The following is a 19,646-nucleotide window of genomic DNA, read 5'->3' as shown; positions in this document are numbered from 1 at the left end:
AAAATGAGCCCCAAATCACTGTCTTCGAAGTGCCTCACCCAGTGTTGTCTTCTGTGGTAGGAGATATTAAAAGCCTTTGACACCTACAAACCTTTGGTGGTCTCTGTCGACGTGAACAGCAAGGAATTTCCGCAGACTGGGAGCGAGGAGTCCAAAGAGCTCCAGGAGCGAGTCGGCCAGCTGAGGCAGCACTGGGACGCGGCGCTGGGTGCCGTGGAGAGCTGGAGAGAGGGCTTACGGGAGTCGCTCATGCAGTGCCAGGTACGCCACCCACACCCGGCACCCGAGGCCCAGTCCGGGCACAGCCAGGCCCACGTGGGTGGGAGAAGCAGATATTTTTATCATCATCAAGCCACTCTGGCACAGCCAAATATGGCTTGTGTTAGGAAACGTGTGCTTTACCATTTGTTTCCGAAGAGACCCACCTGCTGTCTCAGAGGCCTGGTGCCGGCCTCTCCTGCTCTGGCAGCCAGGCTTGCACATGGTGTGAGGGCTCTAGCAAGCGCTCCAGTGGTCAGAGATGCCACTCCCACATTGCCCCACCTCTGTCCTTTTGCCAGCACAGCTGTAGAGCAAAGTGAAGATGACACCTGGCCCTGGAACAAGGAGCCAGTCAGCCTGCCCTGCAGCCTATAGTAGCTGTGTGACTCTGGGCAAATCATTGAACCTTTTGGATCCAATGTTGTCATCTGAAAAACGGGGATCATTTTAGTGCCTCCTTCACAAAGTTCTCTTAGCTCTGCATGCATGTCATCTCAGCCCGTGTTACCTCTGACCCCATCTTGGGAAACATGAGTCACCACTAAGCCCACAGGCAGCCCTGTCCTCAGGCCACAGCCTGTCCCTATTGGCTTGTCTCTTTCAGCCACTGAACCCAGCATGTTTGTTGAGTGATGTGTGTGGCCCCGTGTCATACCAGAGGGGGCATTCTGAAGCCCCACCTCCCCGTCAGCACTCTTCACTTGACAAAACTCATCCTGCCTCCAGAGGCTGTGCTGCTTCCCCTTTTCCTTGTTTTGGGGCCCTTTTATTCACTGGATAAGACGAGCAAATGACTCTGATGGGCTAGAAATAGCACGCACACCTTACTTCTCAGTTTTGCGAGAGGTCAGTGTTATGTGTGTTGTTTTTTAAGGACTTCCACCAGCTGAGTCAAAACCTGCTCCTATGGTTAGCAAATGCCGAGAGCCGGAGGCAGAAGGCTCAGCTCACTGACCTGGAGGCGGGCCCCCAGGCTGTCCTGGAGTGTCAGGAAGAACTCAAGGTAAGTTTTCCTCTGAAGGGCTCTGCACTACCACCGGCCTCTGTCGGGAGGTCAGTACTTAGGGGCCTCCCCCAGTGTTTCTGGGAGCAGTGACGCCGATGGGTGTCTCCTGAGCATCCCTTTGTAGTTCTGAAGCAGGATGACCTGCAAGGATAAAAAATTAAGGCCAAGAGCAGGAAGTATGTGAGGCTCAGGAGTTAGGGACAGAGGTATCTGGCAAGGCCATCGGAAGTATTATTTTTCCCTTGTGAATATGGTTCACTTGGGGGAAATACGCGGCTCAGCTGTCTGTATGTATGAGTCTTCTCCATCCATATAGAAAAGTCTTACTGCGTGGAGGGGGTTTGTGTGTTCATTTATTTCACTAACATGTTAACATGAAACCTCACTTGCACTCAAGGTGACATTTTTATCCACATTTATGTGATTTAATTTTAAATATTTTAAAATTAATCGTAATGCTCTTAGTTGTTTAAAAAACATTTTTTGTACTAAAATCTTTGTAAAGCCATGCTTTCCAGGGTAGCACTGTCCCATAGAACTTTGAGGTGATGGAATGTTCTGTATGTGCTCTGCCTCGTATGGTAGCTACCGGGCACTTGGAATGTAGCTATTTTGACTGAAAGTGAACTTTTTGTTTTCATTAATTTAAACAAATACCCACATGTCATCTAGTGCCTGCCCTGTTGGACAGTGAGCAAGATAACCACCCTCAACGATACAAGTGAACTCACCGGCTTCCTCTGTGCTTCTAAATCATTTGCTTCAGCTGCTGCTTCTCAATTAATCCACTTTAGAGTTTCCTTTGGCCTCCTGCCATTAAGGGATAAGGGCCTTGTCTCCTCTCGCTTCTTTCCTCTAACTCCTGCAGCAACATGATTGTCTCCAGAATAAAAAGGAGTGAAAAATAGGGGCAGGGTGTCACCAGCTTGCTCTCTGAATGGTGCTAGGCTTGAGGACAGACAGGCACGAGGAGAAGGTTCTGGAGCACCACCCATCCTTCATCCCCGGTGAATGAGAAAGCCTCATCCAGCCCTGCTAGCTTCTCTTTGGCTAAACTCTTTCACACCTTGTTTTTAGCAACTGGAAAAGGAGCTGGTGGAACGTCAACCTCAAGTAAACACCTTACAAGAGATTTCAGACAGCCTTCTTATTAAGGGGCATGGAGACAACTACATTGAGGCTGAAGAGAAGGTTCACGTCATTGAGAAGAAACTCAGACAGTTACTTGAGCAAGTGTCCCAAGACTTACTGTCTTTGCAGGGAAGCCAGGTGAGTCCCCTTGTGGCTTTTGAATATACAGATGTCATCTTAGATGCAAACAGCCAAGCAGGGTTGCAGCCTTGCTGTGGGAGGGAGGCCGTCAGCGTCGGAGTAGAGTCTTGTCCCACTCTCTCTAGGTGTGGGGCCTTACAAAGTTACATAAGCTCTTTGAAGCTGTTTGATCACTTGTAAGAGGGACATAACCAGCGTAACTTACCATTAGTATGGCTGGATTATTTAAAAACAAGTCTAATCCTTCTATCTCTTCTGTCTTGCCTTCACGTGGAAGAAACTCAAGCCTTCACGTTTCTCATGTGCCTCTTTTTTGTCCTGGTCAGTCTTCTGATCACTGTGTTGTCTACTTTCTGATCTTTAACATGTGTGCCAACGCAGAAGAAACGAATCCCCAAACTGGCCCCTCCGTTTAGAGTACCTATTTCATCCTGTACAGTCAAGACTACATTGTGTCAATGGCCACATGGTCACTGCCAACTATTTCTGTCTCTCTTGCTGCTGCTGAACTTGGTCTCCCCCAGTCTGTGCTATGGGTTTTTTATGCAAAAGGCTGGCCTTGTTTACATTCCCTTTTGCCTCAAAAAGTCCATTAGAGCTGGGAGTGAGAAATAGAGCCCCCTCTTCTAGAAATATCTGGGCTGGGGGAGGGGAGGATGGTGCCAGGAAGACTCTGCGTGAAGCACATTTCTGTGCTGTTGAGGCCACTCAGGGCGCCTGAATAGTCGCTGATTTCCCTGAACCGAATGAACCCTTGCGGTGTGGATTTCAGGTCCCAGACCCAGCTCTGCCCAGCCTGGACGAGGTAGACGCTGGAGAGCAGCCTGCAGCAGCAGCGTTGGGGCCAGCTTCCCGGGCAAAGGTGAGCAGCCCCTTCCTGCTTCGGGAACCACCCTGGTGATTTTTCAAAGTCACTGAGATGGCACGAACTTGGGACACCACGGCCCCATCAGATAACATGGTACCACGCATTGCTGGTCAGTGTGGAAAGGCTTACTCCTAAATTTGTTTTTTAAAAAAATTAAAATATACTTTTAAAGACCTAACTCAAAGGCTGTCTCTTAGTCGGCTTCTCCTTGGGGCTGACGCGGGTGGTGTAAGACGGAGCCCTCCTAGCATTAAAGAGGCTTCCTGATCTCCATCAGCAACAGACCGATGGACCCAGTTACTTGCCACCTCATAGGGTTTAAGGTCATATGTATTACTCTAGTCTCAAAAGCTTGTCGGGAAGCCTACCTCAGGAAGGTATATAATTTAAAAAGGAAAGATGTTTCATCGTTGACAACTATATTCAGCTCACTAACTGCATTATTGTTATCCAGCAGTCTGGAGCAGAGAGAACAACAAGAGGCAAGAACAAGACCGACAGCAGGTAATAACACTGAATTCCACACACCTCCCCCATCTTGCCAATGTCATGATCAAGGTCTTTATAAAAACCCGGTTTTCTATCTGGAAGGCATTGGGCTTCTCTTCCAAACCTGAGCCCCGGCCGTTGGCCCCATTGTATTCTCAGGTCCTGGTCGTCTTACTTACGTAAGCAGGTCAAGCAGGTCGTCAGGTAACGGAGTGGGTCTTGCCTCTGGAACCTCCTGATGAGCTCTCTACCTGTTCTGTTGACAGGGTGCCCAGCCCCGCGGACGCAGGCAGCTCGAGGCCACAGCGCTCCTTCCTCGCCCGGGTGTTCCGGGTGGCGCTGCCCCTGCAGCTGCTCCTTCTGCTGCTGCTGCTCCTGGCCTGCCTGCTGCCCTCCTCCGAAGAGGACTACAGCTGCACTCAGGCCAACAACTTTGCCAGGTCCTTCTACCCCATGCTGAGGTACACCAACGGGCCACCCCCCACATAGAGGGCTCAGCCTGGCCAGCAGCACCACCCCACCAGCCTGTTTACTCGCATGCCCAGCTCATGGCTGCAGACCAACCCGTGAATGACTGAGCAGTAGCTCGGTCCGGGGACCTGCTGCCGACGACTCCCTCGGGGCCTGGGGCAGGGAACCCAGGCGGCTGTTGCCATGAGCAGTGTGGCAAAGCCACTTGACTGGTTTTGGGATCTCTGGGAACTGCAGTTTCCTGAAGAGCCAAGCACTTTGTGAATTCTGATTTATTTGTAAAACAGCATTATTAAAATGTAGCTGATACGGTCGAATAAGCAGTAGTATTCATCACATAGTATATTTTCTAGGAACAAGCAGGCAGGTTCCACCTTGGAAATGGTTCAGAAACTCACATGCACTCTTGGCTGATTGAAGCAGTCCTTTTCAATGTTTAGAATTCAAGCAGCTAGCAGTCTTGATCTACAGGTTATAAACCAAAATGTTCAGTTCCGTACTTAGGTCTGCTCTTTTATATTGCTTTAAATTTTTAAAGAAATTATATTGCATGGATGTGGTTATTTGTGCATATTTTTTAACAATGCTGAATCTGTATGAATGTAAACTTTGATTTTTTTAAGAATATCAGATTTTAGCTCGAGCTTTTGACTAATGTACAGTAAATGCCAAACTACATACTTTTAGGGACATTTTTGTAAGTTAATTTTATAAGACTTTTCACATTTAAAGTGATGGATGCTTCAGGTGCTAACTGTTTGGCCAGAGGAGGGGTTGGTGCAGATACCTGAAGCTGTTTGTCATATGTACAACTCGGATGTTTCTCAATAAAACAAAGAAATAGCCACTTTTGTTGTGCTGGATTATATCACAGAGCAGCTAAAGAGTATGTGTGACCTTTTAAACCATTAGGAAGGATTGGTGGATTTTAATTCTGAGACCTACAAACCTCCTTTGTACGAATGTGGCAGGTACCCAGTGTGTGCCCCATGTGCTGCAGGCCGAACTGAGGGCAGCCTGGTGTGGAAGGTGGGCACAAAAGGACGGGTACTTTCACCTGGATTAGTCTAGCCCCAGCCCCGCTCCAAAGCAAACTAACAGTGTTTGACACCTGCTGCAGGCGGAGCCATCTGCTTTGCATGCAGCCCCATTTCCACTGCCTATTTTTCTCAACAAAGACATTGATGGGAGGTTTTGAACCAGTTCCTCATTAATCACTCCTAACCTGCACCTTGGGAGACACCACTGACTCACCAGCAGTCTCAGTCCCCTCTCTCCTCTGCAAAACACCAGTCTCCAGGGAAGCCAAGGAAGCTCAGCCTTTCAGCGGCGGCACTGCTTCTGGGGATCCCACATCCTGGGGCGCAGCGGCTCATGAGCAGCTTTACCGAAGGGACCAGCCAAAGGGAATCCGTTTCGATTTAGCAAATTGTTAGAAGTGATGTGGAGGGAAAGGTACTTTTTTACCTTGTAACTTCAGAGTGTTTTCACTCTTTCAAATAATTTACCTCTTTTCATTGATTACAATAACCCCAGAGGGAAATTTAAATGAAATGTTACCCAAACTTTTTCTTTAAGCCACTGAGTTGGTCAGAAGGTCTTGGCTCCAGTTTTGCCAGATGCAAAAGGCAGAAGAATCTCTACTTCTCTTCCAGCCCAAAGCGGGTGACTGTTCTAGAGACCTTTTCTGCCCTTAAAAAGGGGCCCTGGGGCAAATCGAAGTGAGGAAGGTGCTGTTAATTCTCAGGATAAACCCTGCCCTTCACTCAACATTCAGTGTTGGTCCTAAAGGCTTGGTAAACGATAATCAACTTTACACTGTCAGAGTTTCACATCCCCAAACCCAGCAGGAATGTTCACGTGACTCTTGGCATGAAGATGACTTCAGCAAGAATGAATGATTTTCTCCCCATCCTTAAAGCAGGGTATGACACTGACTGACTCAGATGAGAGAATTATAGAAAATCTACCCGAGTTTACAAATATATTTCTGTTCGTGGGCTTCACTTTACTTGTGCTCACAGGGCACCTGTGGTCATAATTCGTCAGTGTGAGATTACAAAATCTACTGCAGCTAAGTCAGAGATTCTTAACTCTCCGCAAGTTCTCTGCAAACATTTTGTGTACCTTTTTCCAGGAAGAGTGTCCGTGGTTTTCATCAAATTCTTAAAGGGCTCTGCAAACCTAAAATAGAATAGAATTCAGAATAGAATAGGAACACTACTTAGCCTGATCACTGAAGGTTCTTACACTCAACCCCCAACGAATACATTTCAAAACCAAAATTATGAAAAGCACTTTATTTAGCTTATATGACATTGAACTTCTTTCTGCAACAGTTCCACAGACATTAAAGGGATCCAGCAAAGAAAAAGTAGTACCTGGAGGAATGGAAAACATACCTCAAAATAATCTTTCACACAACAGCAAATGTTCATTTGTAAAAAGGCCCAAATTTAGAGCCTGCTAATGGTACAAAGCGTTCACCTGAAAAAAAATGACAAGTGACAGCCGGCCAACAGGCTCTGAGACACACAGGACCACCAAACAGTGATGTTACAGGACCGAGCAGCACAGAACAGATGCAGCGCCACAACTGTGCAGGTAGCAGGAGGCGTTTCCAGGCCAGCCTCGGGCGGCATATGCCCTCCCCGAGGAGGAAACCCATCACCGAAAAACTGGCCCACAGGTGAAGGGGATCCTTGGAAATCAAGAGAGAGGAGGAGCCATGACTCCCAAGCCACAGAAAGGGGTATAAGAAGATCACATATCACAGAGAACGCGTAGCTTTAGAGCTGCCACTAGAGCCCAGATTCCAGCAACTTCTGGAGCTACAGAGAGTAAGTGGCATGTGTTTCACGCTACAGGAAAACAGATTCCACGTGGAAGCATTAATGCCTAAAAGTGAGGATTTTTCATAGGTACCGTATTTTTCAGACCACAAGATGCACCTAGGTTTTAAAGGAGAAATATAGGGAAGTTTTTTGAAGCAAAAAATGTGGTAAAATATCTAATAACATAATATTTCACCAATATAAGTGTAAACAGAACTCAACAGTAGCATTAACGACCATGATTCCTCCCAAAGGGGGGGGGCATCTTATAGTCCAAAATACAGTAAATTTCCAAGGAACTGCATGGGGTGGGGCGGGGGGAGCAGTAACAGACAGAAGGGGGTGATGGCAGTACCGCCTGCTGGCAGATGAGCCCGGGATGGGAGGCCGGGAAGGACAAAATTCATTTAGTTTTTTCCCACCTGTCATGACTGCTAGTCTGTAGCGGTTTACGCGACCCCATCGAAGCTGAGAGGGTAGGATCTAAGGGCAACTGCAATTTCGCTGTCTCTCCATGACTGAAGTCCAGTTCCAGCAGCAGACTCTTACAGAAGCAAGTCCTGCAACAGGGACAGTGCGAGCCAGGCAGGCGGGAGACTTGGATTCTGGTCTCGGCTTTGCCAGGTGTAGTTGTACTGACCTTGAGCAGGTCAGTTTACCGCTCTGGGCTTTAATTTACTTCTGCGTCTGCAGGGCTGTCACAGAAAGGGGGGCCAGTGCCACAAGCAGACCCCACCGAACCCGGGGCAGCCACGCTGGTCAGGTTGCCCTCGGTGAGTGAGCGCTGCCGTCTAACCCTGTTTGTCTTTAGTTTTTTTTTTTTTAACTAGTTAAACTGCTTGGTAACTTGCAGCACTTCCACTGCCTGTGTTCAGTGCTGCCGCTTTCTTTCTGTGTGGCCTTAAGCAAGTCTGCTTGTAGTTTCCACAGCTGGGAAAAGATGGTAACGGTGATCGTTATGAGGACTGTGGGTGTCTGGCACACAGTGAAGGTTCCTTAGACAGGTATCATTTTAGGCAATAAAGTGTCTTTACCATTTCCTTAACATAACCTTTGGTATGTTTTTAGAAGATTTTTAGTGACTTAAATAAATGTGTCAAATCTTACCAAATAAAAATGTTTTGTTTCAAAAACAGACCTATAAACCTATTCAACCTTGAATTTGAAAAGGTGTCAATATACACAAGCCCCTTAGCAGATTTAAATAACAATCAAACTCAACCGTCACAAGCCAGAAAATTCTAGAATTGTCTGAACGTAGTTTATACCAATGATTATATAATGTTGCTCTGCCAAGAACTGGTAACTAATTTTTTTTTACCGAAATCTAAAATAACTGCCCTTCCAGCTGAGTCAGCAGGTGAAGTGACCCAAATCCAGACTCTGCAGAGCTTTCGATTCTGTGCTGTTTTGTTTTTAATACAGTTAACCTCCAGATCTGTTATTAGTAGGCTGACGACTAATAATCTCTTTCTCCCCCCTCAATGTTTCAAAAAAAATCTCTTCAAAATTATTTTTGAATCCCCTGTAGGTGGCCCTGAGGGACAGTGAGCATGTGATGGATGGGACGGGGCGTGTGGGGCCGGTGTGGCAGCTGGAACAGCCCGTGAAAACTGCGGCACAGCCGCACAGGTCCCAGCGCGCACCGGTCCTCTCTAGGGACTGCCAGCTCTCCCCCAGACACCCGAGTGAACACTCTGTCCCAATATCCTCTGTATTAAAGAATACAGAGGTAATTATTCATAATTGAAATCTGTCTATGTGACTCCATAGTAGACACTTGTGTTTGAAATTAGGCCCAAATCTCATTTCCCACAAATTAAGTTGTCATATTATACATCAAAATGCAGGAAAGGAATCTGGCCACACGAGTCTGACAAAGCTGAGGATCCCTTTCCCATCACGTATAAAACATAGTTGGGTGGGTTGTTTTTCAATATTCGATTTCTGTAATAGCTATCAGACCCTGTGCCCCCTAGTGCATTCCTTTTCAATGAAATTAAAACCACTGAAATCCTTGCATAGCTATGGGAGAATTTCAAGTTTCCCATGGGCCATTCTGAGGGATGGACACCCTCCAAAAAGGCATCTAAAAGAAAGCACTATTTAAAAAAAAATGACTGCCCTGGCTGGTGTGGCTCAGTGAATTGAGTGTGGGCCTGTGAACCAAAGGGTTGCTGGTGGGTCCCCAGCAGGGGGCACGGGAGAGGCAACCACACACTGAGGTTTCTCTCCCTCTCTCCCTCCCTTGCCAGCTCTCTAAACCTAAATATCTTCTAAAATAAAAAGAAAGAAATGGCTAATCTTTAAAATGGACGGTGAGTTTATGCATAACATGTAAAAATGGCAGCCTGACCTTGCACACTGGTTTCTTAGAAATGTGTTAGAGGACATTTTTGGAGCAGATGGGCAGAGACTCAAAACACTCATCTGAAAGGGGTAAAAGGCCCTAGAATATTGAAAACAAAAACAAAAACGCCTTTAAACTGTAGACCACGGTATCTCAGCCTACACGGCCCAGCCCGTCTAGACAGTACTGGGGAGGCTTCTTGGGTGGGGCGATGACCTGTTTCCCCAGCACCCATAGGTGAGACCTGAGCCAACAGGAAATCACCAAAATGCGACATCCTCCGGGTGGGCTAAACCCACGTGCAGTGAGAGCAGCAGCCTCGATAACCAGGCAGGAGCATCTGTAAAAAACAATGAGCCACTGGCACTGTCGAGTGTCCCTAAGAGCACACACTCCTCAGGACAATCACAGGACTTAGCAGAAAAGAGTGTGCGGACACCTGGGTCCAGCCTGGGCATCAAAATACAATCAAAGGAACGTCATCACCTACCAATGTGGTAATGGGTTGGACCTCATTTTGTGTTTTGTTTAAACCTGTCATCGCTTTTACAAATACAATGAAGAGAATTTCACTGACAGATAATTGTTCCAGGCCGCCTTCTTTGCCTCCCACTTCCCATTCCAGCCTCTATTTGTTGTGGGGGTTCCCATGCTGTCCAGAAAGAAAATTGACCTGGATAACATGGGCCCCCTGGTCCCCATAACATTAAACCTGTTTTCTGGGCTGAATCTCACCAAGGCTGTGCCACTGGGTCACTGAGAATAATCTCAGACCACTCGGCAGATGGACAGCGGTGCATCCCTTAGCCACACTCCAATGTCCAGGCATTTCTGAAACAGGCTCAAGTCTTGGTAAAATTGCGCTGATAGCAAAATTAGGACTTATTCAAGGTCTCACTGGCAGAAACTAACCTTTGTGACACTGAATTATCCTAATGACTTAGTAAATACAGAATGTGCTGGCCGACGTGAACCTATTTGCAAAAAGAAAATGTGTTTAATTTCATATCCCAAGCTAATTTTTTAAAACCATAAAAATCGCACATGATTATTTAATTGCTCACTTTCAAAACAGATATAACTCATTTTATGCATTCACTGTGTTCCTGAAATTTTGTATGAAAATGTTCATTTTTAAAAGAATTGTCATTTGAGGTGCTTTATCATGGTGTCATATTTATGTTTCACTTGGAATAAGAACTGATATTTTACTAAGTTTCTATTTCACCCAGTCCACCATATAAATATTCTGATAAGAAAATATTTTAAAAGAGCCCGAGGACGTAAAAGAATTCTTTCTTGCTATAAATAATTACTAAATATTCTCTTTTCTAAGGAGAATTCACAAACCAGGTCTTGTTCAAGTGGTGTGCTTATCAAGTCTGCACAGTTCGACCCTGAACCTGACACACTAGCTGTCACCCTTCCATGGAACAGTGTGCCTTGCACACACAGCCCTGCCTCTGGATGGCCGAGGCTGCCGGGGAAGGCGCTGCTGTCCCCAGTACCCCGAGATAAGCCCCATTCCTGCAAACACAGGACCTTTCTTCGGCACCCACGCTGGGCCCCTTAGGGTGGGGCAGTTTTTAAGGAAGGGCAATTCCAGGGACAGCGAGATTTAAATCTCCACAGTCCTCCGTGAAAGTGATCACACATGTACAACCCCCCCCCCCCCAATAATGCACAGGTTCTGCACGCACGTCAGGAGGGAATAAGGACGGCAGCAGGGTCTGGGAAAGACCACAGCCCCCTGGGTTCCAGCGGCTCTGTCCTCCAGCAGAACGGTGGTGCTGACATCAGTCCTTGCGGGCCTGTGAGGCAGGCAGTGCGGACCTCTACTAGCTGGTGGTCACCATGGTTTTCAGCCCTCCAGTCAGGCAGTCAGCGAGCTCCCACAGGTCTGCCCTGAAAGGCAGCTAAGGCCATACAACAAAGGCCACTCCGCACCCTGTCAGTGCCGCATCTCGCTTCTCCAGGCACTTCCAGGTCACATTTCCACCTTTCACTCCAAAACGGCTATGATTCCCCCCCCCCCTCCCCCGCAGGAGGTGGAAGAGAGATGGAGTAAAAAGGGTACCTCGCTGATACGCTGTGTGGCCCAGCAAGTGACGGTGGCCCAGCACACCCCTGAGTAACAAGGAAAACTGGCTTTCCCACCCCGACTCCTGGGACCAAGGGAGGTGGAAAAAGGATGGTATCGACTGACCCGCCACAGCTAAAGGAGGGCCTGCACGGGCGAAGCCTGCCCTCTCCTGATGGGGCTCACGATTCTCACTAGAGTCCACGCTTCGGCCTCTGACCTCTGCAGCCTGTCACCTCAGGGCTGGGCATCACCAAGGTGCATGCCAAGGTGGAGGTTCTGGGTGTCCTCTTCACTCCTACTCTTCTCTGCTGGGCTGCACCCACACCCTGTGACCGAGGACGCACACCTACGAAGGGTGTGGGCGTTGAGCATCTCCAGCAGTAGGTCATACACTGGGACCACGTTTTTGCACTTCATGCTCAGCAGGTGCTCCATGCCCTTGTTACTGTGGGAGGAAAAAGGGACTGAGATTCCTTCCGGAGAGGCAGCCACAGCAACTTTGAACGCTCCCCGAATACAACCAGCCCACCACACCCTCACTCTTCCCAGAGCCCTTTGTTCTATGCTTTGTGCATCTGGCTCCTTCACTAACCTACACTTAAGGGCAAAGACAATATCCTGTGACCTCTGGGTCCCATCACCCACCCACAATGGTCTGGCAGCACCTGGCACAGAGCGCAATCAATTCTCATTGTTCACGGTTGTTACACTGTATTATCACTGCCAACACTGAGTCAGCACGTGCTGAACCTTGTTGTGGGGGGAAATACAGGTTTAGAGGACCTCTGCTCACATCTGCATCAGCCCATTATTCATAACCTTGTTGTATGTGTGTTTTTGTTTAAAGAGACCTCGCTATATACACTGTTGACTCGTTAACATTTAACTCACAGCCTACAGCACTATGGCTCACTCGTGAACAAAGCTTGTCTAACACGCGTTTTCTCTGTAAGGCGCATCACAGCCGCCTGCGCTTAGGAGCACAACACAGCACTCTAGCACTGTGTCTAGAGGCCATTTGTGGGCAATGCAATACCGAACCAAAGGTACAAAAATGCAAAAACATGGCAGTCAACAGACCACAGAAGGGACAACTGTTACCATATGAGAGCTGAGACAGGAAGGCAGAGCCTTACCTCATTTGACCTCATCTGGGAATGGAAGCATAGGCAATGCAATGTTCTTGCCACTTTGTGAATGTCCCCAAATGACCGCACAGCACAGTGAGTAATCCATTTGGGGGCTTACAAATAAAGTTTAGCAAGCAGGCAACAAATGCAGAACCCGTGAATAACCGTGAACAGTATCTGTCCTGCAAACGGCCATGTGCCAAACAATCACTGAGTGGAGACAGAGGTCGTTTCCATGCCCTGTGTCAAAATTCTTGAGGGGTGTGTTGTCCTCTTCATAGCCCCTTGTCGCCCCCATCCCAGGTGACACCAAGCCATCATCAAACATCACACACAATTCACCACGGCCCTACCTTCCCACGTGACTATTCTCTCGGTATGAGGAAAGAACAATCCTCGGGGAAGGCCATGTGTGCGTCCCTGGATCGTGACGCTCGGAAGCAGATCTGGGAGAGCTGGGTTTGGCCTCTCCAAGAAAATGACCACGGGGCTCCAGCCCTCGGTGCAGGGAGGGTGGCCGTGCACTCTAAGGGAGGACCTGCGCTTTGCCGAGTGCCATCGATAAGCTAAAATCCCCAGCAACTAAAATTTAGATGAGCCACCACAGGATGCCATAAAGATCCTATCAGGTGCCACATGGCAGTCGTTCAGTGCCCACAGTGTGCTGACCTTTGGTTACAGGCGTGTGCACTGATGGAGAGGCCCCCGTTCCCTTTCAGGGGTTCATCTTCCTTTAAAGGTAACAATTCTACAGTATCCAGTGCAAACTTGAAAATACTTCCCCAAGCTCTTCACCCTCTGAGCAAGCCCCCATGTCCCCAGGGAGGTGGCCCCGCAGGGACTGTACCTGGCGTGCCTGACGTGTGAAAGGAGCATCAGCAGGTTGGCCAGGCGCACGGACTGCTGTTGGGAGGGGACGCCGCTCTTGGCAATCACCCAGACCAGAGCGTCGGTCACAGCGTTCAGTAAGTGTGTCAGCTTCCGGCTGCTCTCGGCCTCCTGAGCTGCTGCAGCTAAAGGGTACACACCTGGACAGAGAATCAAAGCCATGGTTTATTGCTCTGCGAAGAGGAAACAAGTTGTGTGCATTAGGCACCTCAACGTTCTCCTGAAAGTTCAGGTTGGTCAAATGGGTTCTGACATCTGCATATATGGAGATATCTTAAAAACACGACTTTACCTTCCCACGGTAAAGTCGTCCCTCGGGCTGTCCCTCAGACGAGCCCCGTGGCTGAACAGGAAAGGTAAGCCTGGCTGAATGGGGGCAGACTAAACTGCCTGCTGGGCCCAGAATGGTGGCCTTGCCTTGTAAATGCCTAGATCTAGGCAAATGCCTAGACCTAGTTGCCTAGAACCATTATGTGGTGTATCTCATTTCCAGCAATAAATACACATACAAAGATGGTCCAAAAGTGAGACTAAGTTCACCCTCAGCCCATAGGAGGGCCCCTCACGAGGGGGGGTTTAATAATCATAAACTAAGGACCACTGCTGTGCAGCCTCTCCTGCCCACCCCGTGTGCATGCCTGTGCAGACAGTCGAGGTGGGCCCACTGCCCCCTCTGTGCAGCTGTCAGCATCCAGCCTCTGGTGGCACCTTGCTGGGGACAGGAAGGCCACCAATTTGGAGTCAGACAAACCTATTTTAAGTTCACTGTCATGAGCTCTTTGGCCCCAGACCATTTTCCCAGATCTCTATCAGGCAAAGCTTGCAGGCACATTTCTCCTGGGCTCTCTGCGACGGTCCCATAGGTGGGTTGCTTCCCCCACCCTGCCCTGCCCAGTGTTTCATTCCCCTCCAACTCCAGGATGTGAGACACTGTGGCCTCACCAATGGCTGCAAAATAACAGCTCAGGTAAATCTGCACCCCCAACCTCAATCCCCACCCCCAACTCCTTGATTCCTGGAAGCAGGAAAATTACTAGCTTCTCTTCCAGGTTTTCTATTTCAAACTAAGAATAAAAAGCAAATATGTGAAACCCACAGGGGAACTGCCAACTTTGGACTGTGATGAGAATGAAGGATGGCTGGCACTCCGTCATCTACAGACTCTGTTTTGGCAATTTCTCATCTCCATTTTTATCGGCATTTCCAGTTTAATTAAGGCAGCTTGGTTCAAGGGACCTATTGAACCACAATTATGAAAGTGTATCATATTCCTGAGAACACATCCCTCCATAATTTCTGATGCAGATTTTAAATATTTAAACAGCCTGGAACTGCTTCTCTAACCCACCTGCTTACCTCCTTCTCCACAGTGACCCTGAGCCACCCCCCCACACACACACAAATCTCCTGTTGCCCCCCACAGCCGGCAACCTGCCCTTCTGCTACAGAGGAAATAAGCCCCAACTCGACGCAGTGAGCTCCTCCGAGTGGCCGAAGTCCAGGTCTGCTCGCGTGGCTCTCTTTATGGAGGCCCCATGCTTGGGGTTGAGTCCAAACTACCTTGAGCAGTTATCAAGTGTGCCAGGCTCTCCCTGATCTTTTCATCTTCACCTTGAACCTTCATTTCAATTCCCTGAACAGGTGAGGCACTGACCATGCCAAACTTTCTCCCTAGGAACGCTCTTCTCTTGCAGTCTACAGCCACTCCTCCTCCAGAGTCTGGCTTGCCTGAACTTCCTTATCTCTCTCCAAGCTGGGTAATCTTCAGACCAGCCTCCCAAGCCCCCTTTCACCCTCAGAGAAATGGGACGTAAGCCCTTCAGGGGCACCGACCCCATTTATTTGTTCATCACTATATTCCCACCACCCTGTATGACGACTGGCGCGAAGGAAACACTCGCACATGGGATTAGAACAAATTCCCATAGGTTTACATTTTTGCATTATTTAGCCAATCACACCATCATAACTTGAGTGATAAATATGCATTTTAGTGCATATTTTAGGTATACTGCAGAAAATCATTAATGAAATGAAAGTATGGAGAAAATTATTTTAAGCTTACTTTCCCTAAAATTGACACCAGCTGCATTGACCAGTGTTTTCTCTCTCCTTTAGCTTGTTCTGCAACATGACACGTGCTCCATGGATTTCTACTGCTTGAAAGAAATCTTGTCTTCGGATTCTAAAAATAGCCAAAAATGGTGTACCTGTACATGTTTCAGTCCAGAGTGACAACGATTGAAAACATGAAAATTAATCCTCAGCTTGTACACAGGCGTTCATAACAGCATCACTCATGGTAGCTTATAAGAGGGAACAACGTAAGTGTGTATCAGCTGATGACCAAACAACATGTGGCATACTCTCTACAGGGGAACAGTATTTAGCCATAAAAAGGAAGTGAAGTATTGATCTGTGTACAACACGGGTGAACTTTGAAAACATCATGCAAAGTAAAAGAAGCCAGTCATAAAGGCCCACATTTTGTGTGATTCCATTTCTGTGAACTGTCCAGAACAGGAAACTCTACATGGAGAGAACGATTGGCAGCTGCCTGGGGATGTGGGTGGGACAGAGACTGGGTTGTGATGATAAGGAGTCTTGGGTTTCTTTTGGGTTAACAAAAATGTTCTGAAATTGGTTACGATGATGGTTGCAGAAGGCCATAAATACACTAAAAACCATGGGCTTGCGTACTGACAATGGTATATGACTTGTATCACAATAAAGTTATTAGAACCAATAAAATCAGTCCCCATTACCAAAATCACAGTAACATAAAAGCACCTCAGTGCCTCCCTGTGTCTGACCAAGGCCCCCATCAGAAAGCATGTATGACGCATACCAGGAGCTCAGTAAATACTTACTGAACTGACATTTAACTGGGTAAGAAAGTTAACTGTTATTCCATATTACACCCATTCTTAGACGAGATAAATAACTGAGAAGTGTGCAGCTCTGTAAAACATAACCACTGACACACCCTGACCTGGCCACCTAGCAGGCTGGTGCCAGGGCCGGCCCGACTGAGCAACTTCACCCCAGCGTGGGCTCGTCACATCCACTGGCAGATGCTGGAGACCAGCTCCAGCTGGTGACACCTTTATTCTCTGGCTGCTTTCAAGATTTTTCTCATCACTAATTTTAAGCAACTTGATTATGATGTCTTGGCGTGGTTTCTTCATGTTTCTTGTGCTTAGCATTCATCAAATTCAGATTTGTATGTTTATAATTTTACTCAAATTTGGAAAATTTCAACCACTGTTTCTCTCAGTATTTTTTTACATAGTCCCCCTTTCAGGGAGTCCAAATTATGCCTATTAACAACTATAGTTGTCCCATAGTTTCCTAATGCTCTGTTCACTTTTTGAACTTTTTAAAAGTTCTTTTCTGATAGTTTCTATTCCTATGGCTTCACATCCACTAATCTTTTCTTCTGCTCTGCCGTATCTGACGTAGATCCTGCAGAGACATAGTTTATACATCTAGAAGTTCAATTTGTGTGTGTGTGTGTGTGTGTGTGTGTTATTTTGTGTCTGTTCTTAACCAGCTCATGCTTTCCTCTGCCTCTTGGACACACAGAACAGAGTCACAGTGGCTGTCTCAATGTCCGTGTCTGCTGATTCTGTCAGCTGTGTCCTTTCGGGGTCTTTGCCAAGTTGGTTGGTTTTTCTCATTATTGGTCATGTCTTGCACTTCTTTGCATGCTTGCTACCTTTCGACTGGTTACCACATGTGTTGAATTTTACCTAGTGGGGTGCTAGATATTTTCATACTTCTTTAAATGTTCTTGAGCTTTTTGGGGATGCAGTTGAGTTATGTGGCAATAGTTTGATCTGGCAGACTTCCTTTTCAGTTTTGGGGGGTTTTGTTTTTGTTTTGGTAGGACCAGAGCAGCCTCTACCCTGGGGCTCACTCACTACCGAAGCAACACCTTTCTGAGGACTGCAGCCAAGGCCCAGGATTATTACAGGGTTTTCCCCTCTGGCTGGTGAGAACACAAACTGTTCCTGGCCCCGTGTGAACTCGGGCTGTGCCGCCTGCTCCTTCTGGTGGCTCTTTCCCTGTCCGCGGTGGGCATCCTCATAAGCACGAGCAGACGAGTGCTCAGCTGAAGGCTTGAAGGGGATTCTCGGCAGGTCTCAAAAGCCTCTGTATCCAAACTTCCTCTGTAGAACAGTCCCCTGAAAATCCTCGCTGCCTTGGCCTCCCCCAACTCACAACTTTATCTCCTCAGTTCAGGACCCCGGTGTCTACTCGAGTTACCTCTCCCGGTGTCATAACCTGGGCACTGGCCTCCGGTGGTAAATTGGCCGATCAAAGGGCTCACCGTGTTTGTGTTCCGGCCCTTGTGACCTGTTGTCCAACATCCAGTGTCTGTCTCCTACATTCTGCCAGGCTTTTTAAAATTTAAGGTGAGAGCCCTGGCTGGTGTGGCTCAGTGGATTAAGCTCTGGCTTTGAACCAAAGGGTTGCGGTTCGATTCCCAGTCAGGGCACATGCCTGGGTTGCTGGCCTGGTCCCCAGTGGGGGCCATGTGAGAGGCAACCACACATTGATGTTTCTCTCCCTCTCTTTCTCCTTCCCTTCCCCTCTCTCTAAAAATAAAAAAAAGAAATATTTAAAAAATGTAAGGAGTGAAAGTGGATTCTGTCCTTGTCTCTGCTTTTAATTTAATGTTACAAACAATCCAGGAGGAAAAAAGCCCACACTTTCAAATGCCTAGAATCTGGCATAGAAAAGACCTGCCCCTCCCCCAGCGGAGACTATCCAATCCAAACAGAATCCCATTTTCTAACAGTGATGTTGAGCAGAATAAATGCATTTTGACAACTATTATGACTACCAAGCAAAAAAAGGAACTTCCTTAAAAAAAGAGTTCTTAAATTTGGATTTACCACAAACAGATTCTAGTCATTTACTGCCACAAGCAGTAATCACGCCCCATGCCCGCCTCACCCTCAGGGATGCTCTGGGAGATGGCAGTTCTGCCGAATGCTGCCGGAAGGCCGCAGCCTTCCCTGTCCGCACAGATGATGCTTTCAGCTCTCCCAACAGCACCGTCTGACACCTCACAGGCTACAGAGACTGGGAGGAGCCCTGCCAAACAGAAGGCTTTATCCAGCAAAGTGTTACAACCAGAAACAAACTGCTTTCTAAGGAGCCCTTTGCTGCACAGGAATGGGCTCTCAGTAATTTCTGAAAGTGAGAGAAGCCCCATGATCTGGCATTGATGGCCCTCCTGTGCCAACGTGGGACTCCATTTCTCGAGCAGATCTTCCCTTTAACAAGGACAGAAATGGCAGCGCACACGTGGGGCCAAGTCTGTACGGGGGTAGAAAGAGAAGATCAGAAAAAGCTGGGGTTTTTTTTCGTGATTAATTTTGAATGTCCCAGCTGCACATTTCCTAACGCACATCAACTTAATTGCTGATGTAAGCTTGGCCTTCATGTTACTTTACAAAAGGTAACAGGTAACAATACATGTCAAGAAGGTGCCAGAAGCCCCAAAGCATTCAGGAGTCTTCTTGACAATTTTCATTTGTCTGACAGCTTACCACTTCTACCCACAAACTGGTTGCTTCCCAGAACTGGGGTAGGGAGCGTATTAGGTACCAGCGAAATGCCCTGGCAGGCAGGGAAGGCCGGACCCAACCGGGAAGTACCCAACGGCTGTCTCCTGGGTCTCTGAACCTCACGTGACCTTCAGATGCCTTCTGTGTTGCCCCTCGGCTCCCTTCTTCAAGACCTACTCCCACCCTCCACGCCTGCCCAGCCTTCTCCTGGGCACCTCGTGCTCCACGCCAGGGCTACTCAAGTATGACCTGTTACCAGTCCTCAAAGAGAAGTAGAAATTGAGGGTAAGCATCTGGAAACTTGTATAGCAATTGACAGTAATTTTAAATCAGCTGATTATAAAAACAAAACACTAGGACTTGTATTTTATACTGTCATTTCACTTTTCTAGTCATCTATTTTTATTACATTTTA

At 47.7% G+C, this 19,646-nt stretch overlaps 2 protein-coding genes across 7 annotated transcripts in view; one reads left to right on the top strand and one right to left on the bottom strand.

Moving 5' to 3' along the window:
• Window positions 1–5,214, top strand: part of SYNE2 (spectrin repeat containing nuclear envelope protein 2) — a 296,623-nt gene extending 291,409 nt beyond the window's left edge. For 5 of the 6 annotated variants that reach the window (XM_037031145.1, XM_037031147.1, XM_037031144.1 and 2 more), the window contains 6 exons: window positions 61–261; window positions 1,136–1,264; window positions 2,345–2,536; window positions 3,312–3,401; window positions 3,862–3,911; window positions 4,163–5,214. In XM_037031145.1, coding sequence (XP_036887040.1) covers window positions 61–261; window positions 1,136–1,264; window positions 2,345–2,536; window positions 3,312–3,401; window positions 3,862–3,911; window positions 4,163–4,385 — 885 coding nt within the window. In that variant the 3' untranslated portion in view covers window positions 4,386–5,214. The remainder of the gene's footprint in view (window positions 1–60; window positions 262–1,135; window positions 1,265–2,344; window positions 2,537–3,311; window positions 3,402–3,861; window positions 3,912–4,162) is intronic. The other variant, XM_037031146.1, reaches the window with a different exon arrangement.
• Window positions 5,215–10,568: 5,354 nt separating this feature from the next.
• ESR2 (estrogen receptor 2) overlaps window positions 10,569–19,646 on the bottom strand; it is a 38,944-nt gene continuing 29,866 nt past the window's right edge. Inside the window, exons 7-8 of the mRNA XM_037031622.1 lie at window positions 13,612–13,792; window positions 10,569–12,079 (exon numbers count right to left, since the gene is read on the bottom strand). Coding sequence (XP_036887517.1) covers window positions 11,869–12,079; window positions 13,612–13,792 — 392 coding nt within the window. The 3' untranslated portion in view covers window positions 10,569–11,868. The remainder of the gene's footprint in view (window positions 12,080–13,611; window positions 13,793–19,646) is intronic.

Source organism: Sturnira hondurensis, unplaced genomic scaffold, assembly GCF_014824575.4.
Source record: "Sturnira hondurensis isolate 20B ecotype Veracruz unplaced genomic scaffold, ASM1482457v3 Scaffold0021143, whole genome shotgun sequence".
NCBI classification, from domain to species: Eukaryota; Metazoa; Chordata; class Mammalia; order Chiroptera; family Phyllostomidae; genus Sturnira; species Sturnira hondurensis.
The sequence above is the reverse complement of the archived record's forward strand: the minus strand, read 5'-3'. Positions and strand labels throughout refer to the sequence as shown.